Below are 24,956 nucleotides of genomic sequence, written 5' to 3' on the forward strand. Positions count from 1 at the left end.
TCTCTGTCCTCAAGGAATCCCAAGGCTGAGACCCTTTAAGAACATCTGGCTGCAGTGGTTGGAAAGGAAGCGGGGAGTGTTGGGAGCCGAAAAGGGACCCACTTCTTATCCCTGGGCCTTTGTTTCCCCCAGGGGAAAAAAAAAAACTAAAAAAATCAGTTACTGGTTTAACCCACTAACACTAACATTACACAATAACATTAAGGCTTAAGCTGTACAAGGCACTGTTATTAGTCACTACAGATTTAAAGTTGAATGAGACTCTCCAAGTCACCAAGGAACTTAGAAAAATGTGCTAAGGCGGACATAGATTTTCAAACTTTCATAAATGTTAAGAAAATGGTATGAACAAAGTATTGTGAAACTGCAAGGTTAAAACACTAGCTGTTGATAAACAACCCATAAAGTCTAAAAAGAACTGTTTGAACCAGTACTCAAACTATCTTTGATTAATAATGGAAACACTAGATCTAGAACACTGTTCACACAAGAAAACCAATGTTCAGCTGGATGAACAGTAGGATGGGCAAAATCATCCTGCCTAATCCATCCCAGCTGGACAAATCGAAACAAAGGATCAGCCATTCATGAACCAACTGGTCATTCCTGCAAGCTAATGACACCAACCACACTGACACAATCTCTACTGACTTTTTATGGGCAGCCCATCGCATTGCTCACTTATACCAGACTTACTGCCAATGGCAACTCCTGAGGGGGGGGGTTTCAGTATGTAAACAGCTGTTTAATCAATGCTTAATGATGGACTAATTAAAAATGTGGTAACTACAATTCCTGACATTAGAAGGTACCCAGCGAATGTCTACTGAGCCCTAAGACAGCATATGCAAAGAAAAAATAAGAGCAAAAACTTACTTGGTTTCCCATTCTCGCCCAACAAGATTAATGACCACGTTGCTGTGCTTCACTGCTCTGTGGATAGAATCTCTGTTTCTCCCGTCCCATTCCTGTAAGAACAACAGCCAGTCAGATGCAAACATTAGGGCAAGTTTCAAACTAGGCCATCTGTGGTAGGTATAATATGGTACCATTTCATACAGGCTCCATTAATTACAAGAGAAATGGTCATGAGGTCTCGAACTCCCTGCTGATTCTCTGATTCTCCTGGAGATAAACAGGTCACAGTGTATCTATTTTATCCAGGTAATTAAATGATAGAATTAGAAAAGACAGTATTCACTTTTAGTGGGGAACATTCATTTCTGGCCATCCAACCGCCTCCTGCAAGTTTGTAAGGGACTCTGGTTACCAAATCTCCCTTCCTGAAATAGAGCCCATGAGCAAGGATCATTTGGGAGGAAAACTGACTTTCCCTTCTGCAGCAACCAGATACAGACTGAAGATAGGTGGAGTATCTCTGAAAGGCTAACATTAAATTGGGAGCATTCATGACTATTTTCTTTTTTCTTCTTAACTCTTTCCTCTTTATAACCCCAGATCTAGTCATTTCTACTTTAAAGACATGAAAACAACACTCAGGGAGGAGTGACCTGCCTAAAAGTGCAGGCTGAGTCAATGGCAGATTTCAGTGTAGAACTAAATGTCTGAGCAATTCAGGCTACAGTCAGGTTGACGATTCTTGTCTGAAATGGGAGACCAGGGATTAAATGACCTCAGAAAAAGGTACAGCATTTTCTGTGTTAAAATGATATGAGGAAGTTGCAAGGCAAGGTGGGGCGTTTGGGGGGTAGGAAAGGAATAAATGAAACAAGATGGGATCGGGAGGGAGACAAACCATAAGAGACTCTTAATCTCACAAAACAAACTGAGGGTTGCTGGGGGGAGGGGGGTTGGGAGAAGGGGGGTGGGGTTATGGACATTGTGGAGGGTGTGTGCTATGGTGACTGCTGTGAAGTGTGTAAACCTGGCAATTCACAAACCTGTACCCCTGGGGCTAACAATACATTATATGTTAATTTTTAAAAATTAATTAAAAGAAAAAAGGAAAGAAAAAAATGAAATTGGATTTTTTAAAAACATTTCAAAGGAAATTAATAAGTAGTAAGAAGTTCTTGGGGTAAAACACTAAGGGGTCTGTATGAGTGAGTGGAGAGAGAGAGTGAGAAAGGAATGATGTGGAGATGGAGGAAGCAGGCCCACTAACCAACCGGCGCAATTGAGAAAAGACAGGGCTCCAGAAACCAGACTCACGAGCAAAAGATGAAGCCCTCAGCAGGAGGAACTAGGTACAACTGATGAAGGAGATGGGGTACAAGAGACATATATTAGTGACAGCTGGCGAGTCAGACAGGAATTCCATTTGCTTTTTGTGAACTGTGTGTACAAGGTTATCTCTCCAACCTCCATGGAAAATTTGAAAATACAACCCATATCAAGGGTTTGCTACGAAGATCAAGTAAAACAGACATACAATCTACAGCATGGTAAGTGACATAGCTAATTAAAAAAAAAAATCAGTTCTACACATAAAGACCTAAAAAAGGCTTTTTTTTTTAAAGAAAAGAGGGCAAGGATGAGAAAAAAAAGAATCCAAGAAGACTCAGAGTAGAAAAGCTTGAGCTTGGAGCATACCTGTAAGAATGGTGCAAGAGAGAAGCCTGGAGAAAAAGAATTAAAAGGAAACCAAATTCCCAGGGATAAGGCTCAGGGAGCACAGTCAAGTTAGCAAACCAGGTGGTAATTCGGATAGCAGTTTCCAACAGAGACTAAAGCAGGGAAATCAGTACCTCACACTTAGTATGGTCCATCCTTCTCCAAAATAAACAATATAGTCAAGTCTTCCCATTTTATCTTTCTTGCCTTTCCCCTTTTATAAACAATACTATATTCAAAGTTATATGTTTGGGGCGCCTGGATGGTACAGTTGGTTAAGCGTCCAACTCTTGATTTCAGCTCAGGTCGTAATCTCAAAATCGTGGGATCAAGCCCCACATTATGCTCTGTGCTGGGCACAGAGCCTGTTTATGATTCTCTCTCCATGATGGGAGTTGAGGGAAATTGGAAGGGGAGGTGAACCATGAGAGACTGACTATGGGCTCTGAAAAACAATCTGAGGGTTTTGAAGGGGCGGGGGGTGGGAGGTTGGGAGAGCCATGTGGTAGGTATTAAGGAGGGCACGTATTACATGGAGCACTGGGTGTGGTGCAAAAACAATTAATTCTGTTATGCTGAAAAGAAATTTTAAAAAAAAAGAAAGAAAAGAAAAAAAAAAAGATTCTCTCTCTGTCTGTTCCTTCCCCCCAAGACCACACTCACATGCATTCTCTCTTTCCCCTTCCCTAAAAAACAAACAAAACAAAAAGAAGTTGTAGGTTTAGTCTGTGTTCTCTATTAACACTGAGAGCTCCCTGTGGTCTTGTTCATGAAGACATAATCAGAGTTTAACTCAATGCCAGGCACTCTACAAATACCTGTGGAAAGTATGGGATATATATCATATAGCTCAATTCCAATGACTCGGCATCTGCAAACCAGTCAACGTTTTCACCTATTATTTGTGAAATACTTTAGAGGATTGAAAAAGCGACAGATAAAGTCAAGTCACAAAGAAACAGGGAAAAAGCTAAGCTCTTCTACCTGTAAGACCAAGAAAATATTTGAGAACAAGATTTTAGAGGAAAAAAAAAAAAACTTCAGAAACAGTAATTTCCAACATAGTATTATACTTAGCTTGTGAACATTCAGTAAGGAATAAATGAAAAAGCTATCAAAAGTAAGTAAAAATTTAAAAGCAATCACAAATAATCTACATGAATATATCAAAGATCTTAAGGATGCTTACCAATTTTTTAAAAGGGGAAGTGTGTACATGGGAGAACGCAAGTCCATACAGAATGATAAAAGCTGGACAATTTAGCCAGAAGAACAGGAAACAGAGCATCAAGGCCCAGAGTGTTTCTCAATAGGATAATTGTAGGCACTAGGGGCAGTGCTAATTCTCTGTGGAAAGGGACTGCCCCGGGAGCATCCCTGACTCCTAACTAATAAGCCAAATGGTCTCCAGTCACGGTGGCAACCAAAAAGGCCCACATGTTTTTAATCACCTCCTTGAAAGGTCCCCTCACCCCATCAGCAACTCTTGGCCTAAAGGAAGAACCTGCAGATTAAAGAATAACAATAAGGAAGCAGAGCAAGTGCTGTTCTAAATTCAGTCTGTGCCAAGGAAACTAAGTTATAAAACACCCTATCTGTGATGCTCATCATCTACAGATGCACTGCCCCACAGAATTATAACACGAGGCACACAGGCAATTCTAAATTTTCCACCAGTCACATTTAAAAGAGTAAAAAGAAAGAGGTGAAATTCATTTTAGTAATATACTTTATTTAACCCAATATAGCTGAAATAACCCAATATAGCTGAAATATTATTCCAATATGTAATAAATGTAAAAAATTATTAATGATCTATATCATTTTCTTTGTACTACATCTTTGAAAGCTGGTGTGTAAGCTGGTGTGTAAGTACAGCACATCTTAATTAAGATTAGCCACATTTCAAGTGTTCCATGGCCACATGCGGCTACTGGCTACCATACTGGATGGCACAGGCCTAGAGCAGTGGCTGGCAAACCATGACCCACAGGCAAATCTACCCTATAGTCTAACTAGATAAAGTTTTATTAGAACACAGCCACTTCCATTCATTTATATATTATCTATAGCCGCTTTCAGGCTAGAAGGGCAGAGCTGAGTAATCATGAACAGACTCTGTGACCTACAAAAGATAAAAATATTTACCCACGGCCCTTTACAGAAAGCATCTGTCAACTGCTGGGCAAGAGTTTACGAGACTGGGATAAATGAAGGATGCCCTCGGTTCAGTCTGGGTGAAACTGCTTCTTTATCACACTGCCTCTGTCCTAAAAACGATCTCAATAATTTACATCTGTCAACACAGGCTCTTACCAAAAAGATAATCTGGCCCAGGTCACCCATGGGACGAAGGTGCATGGTGTCATACGGATCACACCGATAGGGTACAATCACCTGTGACCCCATACGTCCTAAAAAAAAGAATGGATTAAAACAAGGATCAAGATTAATGTAATATGGATTTGGTAAATATTTAATTTCTAGTATGGTAAGTGAATGGATACCATGTTTAACAAAAAGCCTATTTTGCTGTGCTAGAGATGCCGTAACTTTACAGAGATGACATTCCTGTTTCTACATCCTATACAGTAAGCATGGTAAGCTTCTTAATGCATAGCAGATCAAGATGACATAAATCCAAGACAGGAGTAATCTGTAACACTGCTAAATGGAAAAGAAACATGCTTCATGGCTTCTCATTAGGCAAACCTAATAAATGGCACTGGAGTATACGGAACTCAAGCAACTTTACTTACCAAGGTGGTTGACAACGTATCGGCCCAGGAATCCTGTTGCTCCAAACACAGTGGCCACAATCCCACTGACTGAGGAACGCCCACCTTTGCCATGAGGTATGAGCGCATGATGAAGCTGGCGCCGGGGAGGGCCGTGAAACACAGCAGTGGCTCTTGCAGCAATAGAAGAACCTTAGACAAAACCCCAGAGTACAAAAATGGCAAATGTTAATACAAAAGTGAGCGTAAATAACCTCTTTTCCTCAAAACTGGTAACGTTATTTTGCTATCACTACTTTCATATGCTTAAGTTTAAAATGAACTTTTAAATCAAAAATTGTAATTTAAGTGCCGACAGCAATAAACACAAAGCACCGCAACCAAGAATCCATGTGTTGTAAGGAAATATATAAAAATTAGAAAGTACAGTTGATCCTTCAACATCACAGGTTTGAACGTCCACTCAGGTACAGATTTTTTTCAATAAATAAAGCACAATACTGTATTTTCTCTCCATTATAATTTTCTTTAATAACATTTTCCTTTCTCTCACTTTACTAAGAACACAGTATATATGTGTTTACATATACGTAAAACATACAGCATATTTTAATCAACTATTTATGTTACCAGTAAGGCTTCTCGTCAACAGAAAGCCATTAGTAGTTAAGTTTAAGGGGAACCAAAAATTATACATGATCTTTTGACTGCAGGAATGGGGGGGGGTCAGTGCCCCTAACTATTGCATTGTTCAAGAGTCAACTGTAAACTCCCTGCCCTATGGGATACAATATACCTAGGAAGATAAATCACATTTGAAAAACAGAAGTCACATATTGAGAGTATAAAACCCCTAAAAGGAACACAGAGAGAATGCAAAGGAAGGAAGCAAAAATTTAGATAATTACAAGGAAAGATTCCTGGATAAAATGGATTTGGGGGACTTTTTTTCCAGTTTTACTGAGAAATAACATACATCACTGTGTTAAGTTTAAGGCGTATAGCATGGTAGTTTGATTTACATATATTATAAAATGATTACAACAGGTTCAGCTTATGTTCATCATCTCACAGAGATATAATAAAAAGGAAAGAAGAAAAACACAATTTTCTCCTTGTGATGAGACCTCTTAGCATTAACTACCTTAATGTTTCTATGAATCATACAGCAGCATTAGCTACAGTCACCATCTTGAACATTACATCCCGAGTACTTATTTATAACTATAGATTTGTACTTTTGACCACCTTCCTCCAAACCCCCCTCCTGCAACCCTTTCTCTAGGAACCACAAGTCTGTGCTCTTTTTCTATGAGTTTGGGTTTCTTTTTAATCCCACATATAAGTGAGAACAGACAAAGTTTAGATCATACAGCATTGTCTTTCTCTGACTTATTTCACTCAGTGTAATGCCTTCAGGATCCATCCATGTTGCAGCTAATGGTCAAATTTCCTAGTTTTTTATGGCCAAATATTCCATCGCATATAAATACCACAACTCCTTATCTGTTCAAATCCCGATGCACACAGGTTGTTTCCATGTCCCTGTTATTGTAAATAATGCTGCAATAAATGTGGGAGTGCAGATACCTCTTTTGAGTTGGTATTTTCATGTCCTTTGAACATATCAGCAGAAGTGGAATAGTTAGATCCCACAGTAGTTGTATTTTTCATTTTGTGAGGAACCTCGATGCTATTTTCCACAGTAGCCATTTTCTTTTCTCCACATCATAGCTAACATTTGTTATCCCCTGCCTTTTTCATGATGGCAATTCTAATGTCTAAGGTGGTATCTCATTGTGGTTTTAATTTGCATTTCCCTGATGACAAGTGATGTTGAGCACCTTTTCATGTACCTGTTGGCCTTTCACATATCCTCTTTGCCCATTTTTTAATTGGGTTATTCGCGGGATTTTTGCTATCAAGCAATAAACTAATTTGAGTAAGGTTGTAAAGAGGAACAACAGAAAGAAAAGATTTCTGTGTGAAACACATTACACATACAACAATGTAGACATGGAAATGAATAAGCCCAGTACAGGGAAGAGAAGATTTACCTGAAACAGACTCTGAAACTGATAATGAATGAAAAAAATAAAGTTGATGATACATGCTGGAGGCAGAGGACTCTTAGCAGAGAACTTTTTTTTTTCTTAAAAAGAGTACAGTTCAGACAATATAAAGCTATTGAAAATCATCAAATGTAATGACAAATCGAATGTTTGGAAAAAGATTTTCCGATCTTTAGAAAGATTAATTTGCCAAACCTCTCACTATTTACATCTCCACTTTATATGCACAAGGAGACCATGTGGCCTTAGCCTAGACATCTGCAAGGTGGGGAAACATGACTTCCCATCACAGACCATTCTTATTTGAGCCATTCTAACAGAGGGTTCCACCATATGGAAGATTAATGACTGTTTCCCAGCAGCTTTGATTTCTTTGCTCCTCTGGAATGACAAAAAACAAATCTAATCCCTCTCCTGCATTTAAGTGAAGCAAGTATATCTCTAAGTCTTCTCCAGGTTACACGCCCCTAGTTCCACCAACTATTCTGCATTCCACAGAGGTGTAAAACTCCTTTGGAATCACACTCCTAATTTTCAAGCCCCTTGAAACGTATAATGGCAGAGTTTTAGAGGAAGTTACCTAACCTTCAGGGAATAGGTAAAAAACAAGTAAAACATTTAAAATGCTAATAAACTTTTGCTAGAATCAACAAACTGTTTACCATCAGCACTGGTGTTCTGTAAACTTGGGGAACACTGAAACAAATCGGAATTGCTTTAGAAGACTTGTGTGGGGGGGCGGGGAGGCAGGCAGGCAGTCAGGGAGGGAGGGCGGAAGGGAGGAAGGGTGGGTAAGTGAGTAACTAAGTGTGTCTGTTTTCTGCACATGATTCTCCAGTGGCACTCTGCCCAGAAACCATGGTTTTTCCCTACCCAAAAGCATAAATTAGAGAAAAAGCCCACTTTTTCAGCTTACTGAACAGTGACTGAAACCACAAAGATTAAAAACAAGCACTGCAGATCAGACACATAACCAACAAACTACAGTAACAGCTAACTTTACAAAACTGTTAGCAGATGCTGGGCATTGTTCTAAGTGCTCAGTAGGTATTACCTTATTTCATACTATTCTTCCTGCCACTTTACAGATAAGGAAGCTCAGGCTCAGAGAGCTTAAGTGACTTGCCTGAAAAGCCAGCAAAGGAGACTGAACAGCAGCACAGTAAGTAAGGGGAAAACAAAAGGAAACGGTACCCAGAAGGTAAAGGAAGAAAGGGACTGATAGAGGTAATAGTTAACTCTATCAAAGGCAGCTGAAAAGTGAAGTAGGATGGGGACAGAGGACCACAGACCTAGATGTTGGTTTTGAGTAGCCTTAATAAGAACAATTTTATTGCTGTGGGAATGACAGCCTGACTCGAGCAGGCAGGAGAGAATGTGAGGAAAGGAAGTGGGAAAAGCAGTATTGAGGATTCTTCTGAGGAGACATGACGTAAAAGGTAGGGGGAGGACTAGAGGAACATAAGGCCAAGGAAGGATTTTTTTTTTCCATATGAGCTATTATAACATATTTATACACTGACAGAAATGAGTAGAAGGGGAAAACGAATGATTCAGGAGAGGGAATACACAGGTAACTGAAGATGGGATGGAATGCAGAAAAGAACTGGCTTTAGATCAAAGTACGAGGGGTTTATCCACTATCACAGGAGGGAAAGCTGAGAATTATCTCAGCTCAGCTATTAGATTTTTATGTTGGGGAAAAAGATCGTTCTCATCTGATTTCTCTGATTTCAAGGTAAAGGTGAGAATGAGACAGAAGCACAGGTTACAAGTTTTAGGAAACTGACAATGTTAAATAATCATATGGAAAAGAAAAAACAAATTTCTTTGAAAAACATAATACTGAAAATCTACTTGATATTTGTATTCATGAATTTAAGGTCAAAATAAGGTCAGTTTGGAGTTTTCTGTAGCTCAGTTCTCTACTATTCAGGGGTATGAAGGAAATATGTGGAAAGCTTGGTTTAATTAGTGTTTTATTTTGTTTTGTTTTGTTTTAAATGCCACAGGCAGATGGGCTGAGGAGTTAAGAATATATGAGGGAATGTTTAGAATGTTCAATAAGGAAGGAAACGAGGACACTGGATAAAGCAGGAAGAATGACTACATTCAAGGAGTTAATACCACAAATGACTGTTAGGAGTATTATAGTAAATGTATATAAAGCACTTAGCACATTATGTAGCACATGTTAAGCACTCCATGAGTAATAGAAGCTTTCACTTGTTATTACCTCAAAATCTTTCAGGCGATGTTACACTAACCTCATGAGATTATTTGTTTATTTTTCCCCAACAATTACAGGCCAACCACTAATCTAGAAACTGACTAGCACAATAAAAAAGTCCCTGGTCTTAGGGAGCTTACATTTTAGAGGGTTGACTTGAAAATTAATATATGGGTAGGTACCTATCACAGTGCCTTGCACTAGTAGGTGCTTAATAAATCTAAGTTGTTACCTTCTTTGGCTCCAACTTCTCTATTTTCTTCCATATATTATGAACACCATTAGGAGAGTAATAGTCTTTATTCATTATATTCTTCTCCTCAAAAACCTCTACTGGCTTCTTACTATAATATATAAACCAATCTTCTCCAAACATATTTGCTTGCACACTGCGTAAGTTTTAAACATTTATAAATCACACATACATTCTGTGTAGTACCAATATGTCATACACACTATAAAGCATATTAAAGCACTTAGAATAGTGTCTGGTATATAGTTTGAACTACGTGTTAGCTACTGTTGTTATTATTACTGAAAATGTTTTTTTAAGTTCTAATACTGTATTTTTGTATCTCACTGACTCCTCTTGCAAAACTCACTTTCCAGACCACTGGACAAAACTGCTTGACTTTCAAAGTCCTCCATTATTTGATCCTACCTAACATATTCAACTTTCTTTCCTACTATCCCATATCTACAGGTAGTCTGTTCACTGCCTCCTAATCACTTTGTGATTCCATTCTCACCACCCTGTCCTTGCCCATGCCAGGAAAATGCCTAGTTTCTCTCACTTTCCAAATCATAACAATCCTAAAAAACAAAAAGAAGAATCAGTGGAAGCACTGCAATTCTCCACTGCTCTTCCAATCTTCCCTACTTCAAATGATACTAATCTTTCCCTTTTCTGATTTCCTATGGTACTTAGTAGTCTCTCCACATCTCACCATATATAATTGTTTCACACAGTTCCGTCCTATAGTTTTTTTTTGTTATACACTAGACTGGCCTCTCTAGAGTTGATGCAAAAGCTTACTTACCAGAGACAATAAAGCATAGAGGTTAACAGAACAAGCTATGGTTTCAACTAAAAAGAAGTTAAAGTGAAAATATTCATTTATTTTAAAATACTTATTTTAATAAATATTTATTTTAAAATACTTAGAACTGTGGTTAGCAAATAGCCAATGCACAAAAATAGCAGTTATTATCATTCATGATCTACATTATGTCCCACCTATGTAATACTTTGACAAGAACCAACAAATGTCTTTGCAAAAAAGTCATAGCTACAAAACCACCCACTATAAACAATGTGAACCAATCACCTTTCTAGTGGTATGTAGCAGCTCTACCCAAGACGGAAAATAGAAATGTGGCCTCCAAATACTCCTGACTTGCTCCTCACCCTAAACATCAGAAGGACTTGTGGAGCTTTTTTAAAACCTAAGGTGCAAGGAGTCAGTCTCAAAAATTCTGATTCAATAGCTCTGCAATGAGTCCCCATTTCTGTTTTTTCTAAAGCACTAAAAATGATTCTGACATGCAGCTAACTTTGAGAGCAAATGATATTTGATAATGACCTGAATACACAATGGAAAAACACAATTTTTGGAGGCTGACTGGGGCAAATTTGTGAAAGGGTGGAAAGGGAAGAATGATACTAAGTTGTAACTGTATTCCCAATTTCTTGCTTTTCTTGCCTCCTTTCTTGAGTGTAAGAGCAAATGTGTATTTTCAACTTGAGGACCATGACAGCATATCCAATCAGAATAGAAGGAAAAATGAACAATGCTTAGACAAACCTTAAGATATCCTTTACTCTTCTTCACATTACTTTCCACCAAGCCCCTAATTGTTCTCTCCAGCATCCCTCGCTCCTCCAGGCCCCAGTGTCTCGACCTAACACATTCTACATATGCAGCGATGTTTTTGACTCAGAAAGTACTTTAATAAATATTACTTTATTTAATCGTTTCGTAAACTTCCTGACATTGTTGTATTACCATCCCCACTGTAACATGAAGAATCTGAAATTGAGACAGATTAAGGGCTTGCACAAGGTCGTACAGAAATTCATTAAGAAACTTCTCTATCCTCTGTCTTCCATCCTTTTCAGATCTCGCCCCCGTCCCAACCCCCGAACGTCCCGCCACCGGCCACACACACTAATTTTTCATAACCTCAAACCCTTACAACCCTATGAGAACTGATCTTTCGATCCTTTACATGTCCCGCACTTCCTCCTTTTCCCTTCCTACTGTTCAGGTTCGCTCAGCACAGACCCCTTCCCAAGTGTACAATTCAATGTGAGCCAAGGAGGGGGAAAGGAAAGCAGAAACTACAGGCAGTCCCGGACCTAGAAAGACCAAGGTAGTCGGGAGTCGGCGTGACCACTGCAGCACCGCGCCACTCTCAACACTTCCGATCCCCGCCTCGCAATCCCAAACGGGGGCCGCTGTTCCCGGTGACACTTACGTGACATTGGCAGGGCCCGGACAACCCGGGGGTGAACGGCGGCCGCCATCTTCTCCCACAATCCCCCACGGCCGGCGCTCCGACCCACTACGGCTACTGAGCTGGGCTAAAAGTCATCGTCCACGTCTGTCTGCGCAGGCGCAAACCGAGAAGCGAAGGCGTGGGTCGGAGATACGGGTGGGATATGAAGAGAGAAGAGCTGGGGGAAGAGAGAGCAAGGCGCAAGGGAGGGAATGTGAAGGAGAAGGGAAAGAAGGGAAATAGAGAAGAATTTTGGGATTAGAATCTCAGATCTGGGGTGGGCCGTAAAGATAATCTCATTGTCAGGGAACGTAAAGTTCAGAGTCAACCAGTGACTGACTGACGGGCGTGCAAAATGGCAGCAGAACTCGAGCTGCAGGGACCCCAACTTTCCTGACTCTGAGTTCAGTTCATTTCCTGAAAATGTCAGAGCAGCTCTGGTGAGACTAGGGGAAAATGGAGGCGTGGCCCCAGCACTCAGGAAGTTCTCAGACGAAAGAACCGGGGTCCAGAGGAGAGGTTGAACAAGAAAGAAGTGAGGCGGGAGGGTAGAGAAGGGAAAGAAGAGAAATGGAAATCAGGATGTGCACGTCCAACTCGCCAATCACATTGTCTCCTCCGAGCCCTAGCTCTTGCTGTACCCTTTACCTGGGATGCTTACTCAGAAGTCTACACCAGCTCAAGTTTCTGCTCGGAGAAAGCTACTCTGACACCCCAGGTGGTCATCATTCCGTCCTCTCTTTGTTGTTTTTATTTAATATGAAAGCACTTATTACCACCTGACATATGACTCCAGGGATGAGTGGCTCAAGGAAGTCTGTGAACCTCCTGAAATGTTAAGTAAAATTTAGCGGGTATGTATGCCACTGCACTTTTTTCTAGAAGGAAACTCAAGACGAGTCTAGAACAATAGTTTATAATTTTTATTTTCTTAACCGTGGACTCTGAGAATCTGCACTGTTCTAGCTAGAGCCTGGGGAGATTGCAGAAAGATTAAACACTTGCATTTTTAAGTAGTTTATTTTGGTTGCTCAAAATCTCTGCGTGGGAGACAGCAACAAGCAATCTGTCCTGAGACATCTGCCTTGGGTTTGTTAGAAAACAAATTAGTTTGGGGGATCTTTCTAGATTTGGTAATTCTTTCAGTGCTTTGTTTTTGTCAAGAGGAAAGTAGTGTGAGTTGCTTGGATGGACAAAAGTCCCCTAATGAGTAGTGGTTGCCTATTACTGGGCTTGTGAGATCCGTTGTTTCCCACTCCCATTCCACCTCCACTATTTCTTGAAGTGTCCTGTACCAAACTGAGTTGGAAGAGAAAAGAAACTCTTAAAGAAAAGAAAATTTCTTGAGAAAATTTTATCAGAGAGGTTCGATAATATTACAGTCTTATATTTCTTGGTCTCATCCAGTGTTCACCCAGCACTTAAAATTCTCAAATATTTGCTTCTGGAGTCAATATGAATATAAAATACTTGACTGGTTCTGATAAACTGGCAGACCCCATTATCATGAGCGGCCTCCTAACCCCTGTGTAAAATGGCAAGGCTGCTATTTTACATCTTGAAGTCGAACACTGGCTCATGTTCTCAATACTAATTTCAAGATGACATATTGTTGAAAGAGCACTGACTTAAAACTCAGAATATTAGATCCCAGTCCTCGCTCTATCAGTTAATAGTTGTCATCTGGGCAGGTTTCTTTTTTTTAAAGATTTTATTTACTTATTTGGCAGAGAAAGAGAGAGATCACAAGTAGGCAGAGCAGCAGGCAGAGCGAGGCCGGGAGGCAGGCTCCCTGCTGAGCAGAGAGCCTGATGTGGGGACCCTGAGATCATGACCCGAGGGAAAGGCAGAGGCTTAACCCACTGAGCCACACCTGAGCAGGTCTATTTACATACCACCAAAGTTTCAAAAATTCTAGACTGTTAGAGCTGGAAAGGATCTTAAGAGATAATTAAGCCCAATTCCTTTATTTTAAAGATGAAGAAACTGAGACAGTATAAAAAAAATCATCAGTAGATAAAAAACCTTGTTGAAGGAAGCCTGTAACAAACCAGTCACTTTTGAATTTGTTAAAAATTTTAATCTTTATCTTGTGGCCTTGATCAAGATTCTTTTGTTTCATGAAAACTATGTGCTAGTCCTATACTTAATCGTTAGTTAAAAGTTCATAGGGTAATATTTCCAAAGAGAATGTACTAAGAATAAAGTCCTCCTCAAGGACAGAAATTGTCAGCCAAATGTCTCTCTAAGTGTGATTTATCCCAGTACATTTCCTCAGATTGAGGCATTGCAGAGAATGGATTAGATTTACTGTCTCTGACCATTGAAGATAAATTATAACCCAGAGATAGTCAGTTTGGGCAAAATATCTGCAAACTTATTTGTTTGTTTGTTTGTTTGTTTTTACAAAAGGTAAGATGCTTATAACTCAGAGTCAAGACTGGGTCCACGAAATGAAGTGATTTCATGGGCTTTGCACAAAAAAATTTAGTTGATGCTGAATTTTTATTTCTCCCTCTCTGTACCCATCTGAATTTGTTTACATATAACACTCTGTTGTTTTAAGTACGATCCAATGGCAAAATTCTCTCCACCCATATTCCCTGCCCAGTTACTTAAAGGAGAAAATTAATTAGGGGAAAGCAAGCCCAGTCCTTCCAAACTAAGCATCAGAGACATGGAGTGTATTTTAACCTATCCCCCTTGTCCTTTGACAACTAAGTTTCTGATAGCCTCACTACTGTTGCTATAGAGACAATGATATCACCAGTTGTGATTCTGATGTCACTCTTCAGTCCCAACAAGGGGGAGGTACATGGAAGGCTGGAGGAGGAAACAAGATCTTGAGCTGAGCAAGAACATCCCAGCATCTTCATTGACTTTTAACGTATAGTCTGGAGTCTTCTGTGGTTCACTCTTCCAGTGCTACAGAGGTAGGAAATCCACTGGACTGATAAAACAGCCTATTTTCTGAGCTTCTGTACTTAAAAAGGAGAATTCAGTGACAAGTGATGGTTAACTTTTAATGTTCAACCCAGCCTCCCTTCTTGCACAGTTTAAATTTTACATCAGGGTTTTCTGGAAATAAATGAGCCTCTCCCTCAGTAGTGTAACAGCTAAACCTATCGTCTTTGCTGCTGAAATTTTAACTTAATTGCAGATTTAACCAGATCTCCTTGGCCATCCATTTGGGATCACAAAGGGGACTTACTCCTCACTTCCCAATTTGATGATGAGTCTGGAAGCTTAACTACCTGCTGACTTCTCTTCATTGTGTAACTATTCCAAAAGTTGTGTTTTTTGTTTTTTGTTTTTCTCCCTGTGCTCTAATAACAAAATCAGACCAGTGTAGCTCTGAGTCCTGCGTCCTAATTCTCATTTACTTTCATCATCTCTACTGTTATTTCTGAAGCCTTGGCTAGACAATAGAGAACATGGAAAAGTCAGGATATATATAAAGCCTTGTGGAGGAAATATCTGTATTTATGAGGCACCAGGAGAAGAAGTTAAGGGAAAGTGAAAATGGAGGAGATCCACAGAGAAGCTAACAGTGAATGGTATCTCCAAGGGAAAAGACACACACAGACACACACACACTTCTAATCCTTAAATAATCCATTGTAACTGATGTTAAGAATAACCAAATTTATTGAGTGTGTACAATGTACCTGGCACTTAAAAGAAGGGAATGAGAGAGAAAAAGAGAATGGATATAATTGAATATATTCTTCCTTTTTAAAATTAGTAATAAAACTTGGTTGAATAAACTTTAAAACATGATGAGATAGGTATCAACCCAGCAAAAGCTTTATTTATGTTGCCTGTAATGTGGGCTTTTCTGTGACTTTAAGAACCTTGAATAAACAGGAGCCTCTTGCTTATGATGGATATAGGAGAAAAATGTCTTGAGATAGAGCTGTGGTCTGAAGTACAGGAACCATAACCAAATTCCTGTGTTATGCCTTCTCTGGCTGGCATTCACAATTTGCATTCCTCCTCGATTATTACTGAAACAGTAACCACACTGGCACTTTTTAAGGGTTGTCCCTTCTATGGGCCACGTGGCTGTAGAAAAACTTCATACCTTCTGGAATATTAACCTGCAAAGCTGTATTTTTTAAAGGAATATATCCAGTGTTTTTAACATTTCCTTTCTGGGACTCAGTTTCTTAATCTATAAAATTAGGTTATTAGAATAAATGGCTTCTAGGGTCCATTTATCTATACACTGTATAGAGTTAGCTTTCTTTCCTCATCAAATTTAATAGATAATACAAAGCATCTTTTTTATTTTCTACCCTAACTCCAGGATATTATTCAGCAACTTTGAGCTTAAGATATTTATGAATCTGTTCATTGGGCCCATTAAACTCTAGATTTTCCTTCCCTTTTTTTCAAATTTCATTATGGGAAATGTATACAGATTTAGAAGTATGAATATCATTATCATCAAAAGATATTTAAGTACTTCATATAAATACAACTAGCCAGGACATTTAGGGCATTTAAAATCTAAAAATAAATTCATGGATGCAGATAAAAATGCAGAAGACATACAAAATAGAATAAAAACATTAGTCTATGTAAGTAGAAGTGTTTGTTGGATATATATGACTAAAAGGTTGTTGATTTATTGGTGTTATTGGGATAGGAAATTCTGTTAATAAATTGTTAGATAATTATTTATACCTTGAATGTGTTTCTGGGGTGAACTTATCCCCAAAAGGAACCAAACTTCAAGAAAGCCTGAATGTGTGGCTTAACACCATAGCAAACTCGAGCAAACCATTTTTTGTTGTTCTCAGATTCTCCTATTTAAGAAAGAAAGAAAAGATTACACTATCTGGAATTCGAAATAGGCAGTTTTCCTGTATTCATTCTTTCAACAGATAATTTTTTTTCATTTTATTTTGTTTTATTTCTTTTCAGTGTTCCAGAATTCATTGCTTATGCACCAAACTCGGTGCTCCATGCAATATGTGCCCTCCTTAATACCCACTACCAGGCTCACCCAACGCCCCACTTTCTCCCCTCCAAAACGCTCAGTTTGTTTCTCAGAGTCCACAGTCTCTCTTGATTTGTCTCCCCCTCCGATTTCCTCCAATCACTTCTCCTCTCCAACTCCCAGTGTCCTCCATATTATTCCTTATGCTCCAAAAGTAAGTGAAACCATATAATAATTGACTCTCTCTACAGTGGATAATTATTAAGCACCAACTTTAAGACATTAGTTACTGTGAGGGATCCCGAGATGAGTAAGAAAATGCATCTGTCCTCAAAACACCATCTTATAATCAAAAACGAATGATGTACTGTATGGTGACTAACATAACCTAATAAGAATTTTTTTTCACTTAAAAAATAATTACAGGGGCGCCTGGGTGGCTCAGTGGGTTAAGCCGCTGCCTTCGGCTCGGGTCATGATCTCAGGGTCCTGGGATCAAGTCCCGCATCGGGCTCTCTGCTCAGCAGGGAGCCTGCTTCCCTCTCTCTCTCTGCCTGCCTCTCCATCTACTTGTGATTTCTCTCTGTCAAATAAATAAATAAAATCTTTAAAAAAATTACTTAAAAAAAAATAATTACAGAGATGAAATATACGTGAGCAATTAAAGAACTAGATGGGATGTAAAGGTTGAAACAAAATATGATGGAAACTTTGGCAGAGGAGCAATCATGTTCAATTAGATATTTAGAAAATATTTTATAGACGTGGTAAGTTTGTCCTGAGCTACCAAGCAAGGGTGGGATTTAGAGAGATATCACAGGAGGGTGGGGTGTGCATGGATATTCCAATATGAGAGTACAATGCCCTAATGTCTTCTATGAAAATGTCTCAGAAGAGGAAATACAGGGAAGATTTTTGATTTGGAAGCTAGAGCTAACATTAACTATATATGCTCTTTGCAACATGAAGATGTATATTTCTCTCAAGTCCTCAAAAGAATATTTACAAAGTGCTTTGAGATCCCTGAATTCAGGACACTTATTCTTCATCCTAGCTACTACTTTTCTGACTTCCTAATCAAGAAGTTTGAAATGAAGTTAAAAACTTCTAGTTTTGTCATTGTTAAATAACCCTATATACCACTGATTTGAAAGTAGAGAATAGCAATAGTCATTTCAGATAGTGTTGGCCAGAAGATGGAACCTTCTTTTTTTTTTTTTTTTTGTCATCTGGGAACATCAGACTGCACCCAGAATAAGATGTGGCCTTTAAATTGAATGTCATTTTGTGCTCATGACCTGCGTACTACATGTGAAAAATAATGAGTAAAGTCAAAATCATTATTTGGTAATAAGAGCAATAGGGTTCATATGTAAAATTAGTCATTTTTATCTGTGTCCTTCCATTGCAGATCCCTTATATTTCATGGCAGGAGAGGTGGGTAAATTTAGGGATAGTGAAGACAACAACAAATTAATCACGAGCTTTCCTCGTACCTCAGAACCTGTCCTCAGTAAGAGTAAGTGATCACATAATTTCCTTCCTTTGTACTTAATTTTCATTCTGGCTTTTTAATTATAATAGATAGCTTAAATAAGTGAGGAGGCCCTATCAATTTTGTCATTTTCTATTAGATGTAATTCATTAAGAGAAAATACCAACTGGAAATTGAAAGGTAAGCTTCTGGCTTTCACTTGTTCTAGCAACAGTTCAGAGCAGTCTATTTCTAAGTCTTCTCATTCTCTGTACAAGTAATAGTAACACCCATTCTTTTGTTCATGGTTCTATGCTTCCTCAAGTATAAGAATATTAGCAGATAATAGTTGCTGAGAGACAATAAAGGCTTGACTTCATAGACATTAAGAACTCCCTTATTATGGTTTAAAAAAAATTGAAATAAGATACCAAAGAATGTTAGGAAATCTTAGAAAATTTTTAAAGAAAAGAATAAATAAAAATAAATCTAGAGAGACTATGGACTCTGAAAAACAATCTGAGGGTTTTGAAGGGGCGGGGGATGGGAGGTAGGGGAAACCAGGTGGTGGGTATTAGAGAGGGCACGGATTGCATGAAGCACTGGATGTGGTGCAAAAACAATGAATACTGTTACGCCGAAAAGAAAAATAAATAAATAAATAAATAATAAAATAAATAATAATAAAGAATCTGGAGCTAGGCAGTCTTTCTCAGAATCCCCAGACCCAGGAGTTCTCATTCTTACGTAGATGTACTTCAGAATCACCCAGGATGCTTTTAAGATATTCAGTGGCTAAGTTTCCCCACCCAAAACCAATGAAATAAGGTTCTTTGGGAGGTGATATCTCAGTCAGTATCTTTAAACAGTTCTCTGGGTGATTCTAACATCTAATCAAGGAGGAAAACCCACTGTATTCCCAAGGAAACTATTGTATTACAATGCCAGGAGGAGTAAGAGAAACTCCCTAATCTGAGTTAGTGATTAAGGTGTGAAAACAGGTACAAATCTTTGCGGGAGCAAAGGACAAGTAGCTCTTAAAAGGTCTTTTTTTTTTTTTTTTTAATCATTACTTGTAATACACTATATAAGAAAAATAGTAAATCCATTTATAAATAAGCTTAGATCTTGTGTAATCTGTATTTGATTTGTGTTGGTTTTTATCTTGAGGGAGGATGTCAGCCCCCACCATTGCCCAAAGTCCTTTAAAACAAACATTTCCAATTAACCAAGGTATTCAGCCCTTCATAATGCTTAACTTATTTCAAGCAATTTTTAATAAAATTTAATTTCACTGTGAAAAAAAAGGAGAAGCTTTTGGACTTTATTGTAACAGTTTAAAACAACTTACAACAATTTTAGGATTTTTTAAATTAATTTATTTGAGAGAGAGCATGCACAGAAGCAGGGGGGAGGGGCAGAAGGAGAAGCAGACTCCCCACTGAGGCAGGGAGCTGAGGTCAATCCCAGGATCTCTGGATGGGACCTGAGCTGAAGGCAGGCACTTAACCCCTTAACTGACTGAGCCACCCAGGCACCCCTATAACAATTTTAAATAAATGTTTTATTTTCTTCAAACCAAATATGAGAACACACATACACACACACACACACACACACACACACACACACACACATTTCTAAAAGACATTTCCATTAGAGAGGAAAAATTGGCCATCTTATTCCACCTTGTTGAGAAAAATTGGCCATTTTATTCCACCTTGTTAAGCAAATTTTATAATGAAAGAAGGGAACTTCAGTGTGGAAGCCTAGTAATGGAAGTCTGGCATGGAAAAAGAGGTCAAAGAAAAGCTTCTTGTAGATTATCAGTGGACAAATATTATAATTAGCCATGTTTTCAAAGACTCTCAAATAAGATGCAATGCTAAGGAAAGTAGACAAGACTAAGGCCAAAGGAAAGGGGGCTGTTACGCTAAATTATGAGGTTAGCAAAAAGCAAGTATAAGCAATTCTTTCATGAAAATTGTCAACAAATGAAAAAAGAAAGTGGTAGCAGCTAGAGGGAGGCTTTGGGGTGGAAGAAGACAACTAAAATGATTATCATTTTTCTGGTTTGGAAGACCAGCTAGACGGCAGTGCCTTTACTGAGATTAGGGAGTAGAGCAAAGTATTGGGAGGGTTATGGAACAATCAACAACAGCAAGGGCATCCATGCAAAGGTCCGCTGAATGGTTTATGTGGCCTCTCTTTTCTCCTGGCACCAGAAGTTTGGCTGAACCATGGAGACTAAGAATTTCCCCCACCCTTAGCTATCTGGAGGAGGGATTAAGCTCCTCTTAAGGAGGAACTACTAGAGTTACTGCTAATATAAGTTAAGTTAGTGCTCCAGAAGTTAATGAAAATGAAGCATTTACTACTTTAAAAGTAAAAGTTGGTGGGACAAAAAATAATAAGTCAGTGGGACAAGAATGGGCAGGGAAAATATAAATTAATTCTATTTTGATCACATTGAGTTTTGAGTGTCTAGTGGAAATCCAGGATGTGGAAAGGCTGTCAAGCAAAGACACATAGAGCAGGACATGGCTACATAGGTTCATTCATGAACAAATCTGTAGTAAATACCTCTAGCATATACCAGGCACCGGCCTCAGTACTAGAGATACAAATATTTAAGAAATCTTCATGCAATTGAGAACTGAGAATGGAGAGATCTAGAGGTTCGTGCATTGTAGTAGCTCATGGGACAAGTCTCTATTGAAAGCGTTGCTCCTGTTGGGCACACATTTGTCTTACTTCTTCATTTCATGTAACTGGTCCTTTGATGGCCCTTTCTCATTTTTTTCTACCTCCAGATGTCAGAAAGGGTTGACTGGTTACAAAGCCAAAATGGAGTATGCAAAGTTGATGTCTATTCACCTGGAGACAGCCAGCCCCAGGACTGGAAAATGGTAAGGTCGAACTTCTTTAGAAATATGGAGGGATTTAGGAAAAAGTGGAATACTCCACCACCACTACTCATCTCTCTGACCCACTACTTTTTAGTTACTCATTACTCACTTAAAATTCTTCGGGAAAAACATGAACTCCTCTAGAATAAAAAATTCTCACCATATTGTTTTGGGGAGAATATCCTATATATGGTAATTTCATAGAAGAAATATAATTAATGCAAAACCTATATATTAACAGCTGTAAATTTTTTTAAATTTTAAATAGAAGGGGATTTGATTTCTAATAAATGTCTACAAAGTTCATAGAAACTATTTTTGAAATGTAGGATGCCTCAAAATTCTCAGAACTTTATCATTCTGTTGTCATCATTCAACAAACATCTATTCAGTACTTAATATCAGGCATTGTAAGTCAGGGTCCAGTCAGAATATGGAAACCATAGCAAATAATGTGATATTAAAAAATTTAGTCTACCCCTGAAACAAATAATTCATTATATGAGTTACTATATATATATATTATATGAGTTACTATAGAGTTAGTACCAAACAAAACTGCTTTTATTACGTATTTTATTTACCTCTGTTCTTTCATGTAGAAAAACAAAAGATAGATGAATTTCAATACTAAATCAAATAAACAAAAAAAGTCATGATTTCTCATTAAGGAAGAAGCACTCTGGGAGATGCAAAAAAAAAAAAAAGAAAAGAAAAGAAAAAAAGAAAAAGGGGTGCCTGAGTGGCTCAGTCGGTTGAGCTTCTGCCTTCCACTCAGGTTATGATCTCAGGGTCCTGGGATCAAGCCCCACATCGGGGGCTCTCTGCTCAGCAGCGGGGGCCTGCTTCTCCATCTCCCTGTGACCCTCCCCACTGCTCGGTCTCTCACTTTCTCTCAAATAAATAAATAAAATATTTAAAAAATAAAATTAAATTAAAAAGAAAGAAAATAAATTTCTGCCCTCACAGACCTTACTATTAATTTGGGAAAATAAAAAATATACGTGTGAAAATATAAAAATAATTGAAAAGTTCTAAATAACCGATAGACCCCAAATATAAGAAGTTCATGATAATTTACCAAACAGCTTTTCTGACCATAATTGCCTAGTTATTTAAAGAACAGATCAAAGTGGGAAGAGGTCAGAGAAAATTTCATAAAGTATCTTTAACAGAGATAGAGGTGAAGAAGAAGAGGATGGTAGGTAAACATGTTGACTTCAAACTAAGGTACTGGAGCAGAAGAACCCTTGCTATCATGTGGAAATGGGAAGACATTACTGCTTACAGTTAGTGCTTTTCTGAATGACAAGTACTGATGGTTTATAGCCTCAATTCTAAACTTTCCGCCATTAGATTCAAATGTCCAGTTTTTAACAACAATCACAAGATATACAAAGAAACGGGAAAGTATAGCTCACTCAAAGGAAAAAAGTAGATCAACAGAAATTATGTCTGAAAAAGACCTGATGGCAGATCCAGCAGATCCACTAGACAAAGACTAAAAACTTGGGGCACCAGGTAGTCTCAGTTAGTTAAGCATCTGTCTTCAGCTCAGGTTCTGGTCCCAGGGTCCTCAGATTGAGCCCCATGTCAGGCTCCCCACACAGCAGGGGATCTGCTTCTCCCTCTTCCTCTGCCCCTCCCCCCACTTATGCTTGCTTGCCTTCTCTCTCTCTCTCTCTCTCTCTCACACGCGCGCGTTCTCTCTGCCTCTCAAATAAATAAAGAAAATGAAAATAGTCTCCTAAAAAACAAAAGAAATTTTAAAAAATTGCCTTAAAGATGCTCAAAGAACAAAAAGAAACACGTGGAGAAACCCAAGAAAACAAAGTATGAACAAAATGCAAATATCAATAAAGAGAAAACCTAGAGATAATGTCAGAAAAGTTCTGCAGATGGGAAGTATCTTATGTATACTACTATAGGAGTACAAATTTTGTGCATATTCTCTCATTTACTATAATTGCAATCACATAAGGAAATTAAAATTAACAATAATTACCTCATGATCCATCAATTCCACTTCCAAGTGAAAATCTGAAGGAAACAAAACCACTATTTCAAAGTGATAACTGCAGCCTCTGTTCACTGTAGCATTATTCACAATAGCCAAGAGCTGGAAGCAACCCAGCCCATCCATGGATGAATGAATAAAGAAAACGTGGTATATGCACAATAGAATATTATCCAACGATAAAAAGAAGGAAATCTTGCCATTTGCAATAACATGGATGGACCTAAAGGGTATAAGCTAAGTGAAATAAGTCAGAGAAAGACAAATACTGTATGATCTCACTTACATTTAGACTCTTAAAAAACAAAACCCCTAGATACAAAGAACAGATAGGTGGTTGCCAGGGGTGCGTGGTGTGAGAGTGAGCTAAATGGGTTGAAAGAGTCAAAAGGTATAAACTTCGAACTATAAGATAAATTTAAGTCCTGGGAATTTGATGTACAGCATAGCAACAATAGTTGTTAATACTGTATTGTGTAGTTGAAAGTTGCAAAGAGAGTAGATCTTAAAAGTTCTCATTATAAGAAAAAATAATTTTGAACTATGGTGTGGTGAGGGATGTTAATGAGACTTATTGTGATCATTTTGCAATATATACAAATACTTAATCATTATATTGTGTACCTGAAACTAACACAATATTTTATGTCAATTAAATCTCCATAAAAAATAATAAGCTTTCAGCCATGCATCAAAAGTAAACAGAAACACAAAACTCACCTGTCCAGAAATCAAAGAACTCTTCTACTTCCAAGTGGGCACAAAGTTCTTAATTACTTTGAGCTTGAGATGGGCAAAAAAAAGCTACCAACACAAATTTTCCATTGTTTCTTAACCAACAGAGAATAGATCTCTATAAACAATCAATCCATTAAAGAGATCACCAAATGATTAAACAATAAAACCAAATTCTTATTCACCACTGTCACTAATTGTTATTGGCCATCAAGGAGCCAAATTGAAAATCAAAAGCAAAATTAGTACAGGGAAAAATTAAAACTAGAAAAAACAGAATGGAGATGGCTGGGTGGCTTAGTCAGTTAAGCTGCTGCCTTCAGTCCAGGTCATGATCCTAGGGTCCTGGGATCAAGCCCCGGATTGGGCACCCTGCTCAGCAGGGAGTCTCCTTCTCTCTCTCCTTCCCACTCATGCTTTCTCTTGGTATCTCTGCCTCTCTCTTTCAAATACATACATACATACATACATACATACAATCTTGAAAAAACAGAATGCAAAGTTCTATTGCCATCTTGGATTCACCTCTGAGGCCAAAGGAAAGATGCACCTCATACTTTTCCTTCCAGATAATATTTATCTCTGTTAGGTGGATCTGCTGGACATCTTGGCAAAGACTTCCAAAACTGTTAAAAGATCATTTTCAGAGAAGGTGAAATAATGACTTCCATATATATACAAAAGTAAACTCACGGTGGGGCTCAGACTAGGTGAAATAATGTGTGTAAAGCGGGAGCACAGTGCCTGGCAAACACTAGTATAT

The 24,956-nt window shown here is 38.3% G+C and overlaps 2 protein-coding genes across 6 annotated transcripts in view; one reads left to right on the plus strand and one right to left on the minus strand.

The window, feature by feature from the left end:
* Positions 1–12,217, minus strand: part of NDUFA9 (NADH:ubiquinone oxidoreductase subunit A9) — a 35,157-nt gene extending 22,940 nt beyond the window's left edge. Inside the window, exons 1-4 of the mRNA XM_032349064.1 lie at positions 12,093–12,217; positions 5,334–5,504; positions 4,891–4,988; positions 877–968 (exon numbers count right to left, since the gene is read on the minus strand). Of these exons, the coding sequence (XP_032204955.1) occupies positions 877–968; positions 4,891–4,988; positions 5,334–5,504; positions 12,093–12,141 (410 nt within the window). The 5' untranslated portion in view covers positions 12,142–12,217. The remainder of the gene's footprint in view (positions 1–876; positions 969–4,890; positions 4,989–5,333; positions 5,505–12,092) is intronic.
* A 33-nt stretch (positions 12,218–12,250) lies between these two features.
* AKAP3 (A-kinase anchoring protein 3) overlaps positions 12,251–24,956 on the plus strand; it is a 34,039-nt gene continuing 21,333 nt past the window's right edge. For 3 of the 5 annotated variants that reach the window (XM_032349047.1, XM_032349050.1, XM_032349051.1), the window contains exons 1-4: positions 12,838–12,967; positions 14,909–15,046; positions 18,470–18,577; positions 21,346–21,441. In XM_032349047.1, coding sequence (XP_032204938.1) covers positions 21,346–21,441 — 96 coding nt within the window. In that variant the 5' untranslated portion in view covers positions 12,838–12,967; positions 14,909–15,046; positions 18,470–18,577. The other 2 variants (XM_032349049.1, XM_032349048.1) reach the window with 2 other exon arrangements.

Source organism: Mustela erminea, chromosome 6, assembly GCF_009829155.1.
Source record: "Mustela erminea isolate mMusErm1 chromosome 6, mMusErm1.Pri, whole genome shotgun sequence".
NCBI lineage: Eukaryota > Metazoa > Chordata > Mammalia > Carnivora > Mustelidae > Mustela > Mustela erminea.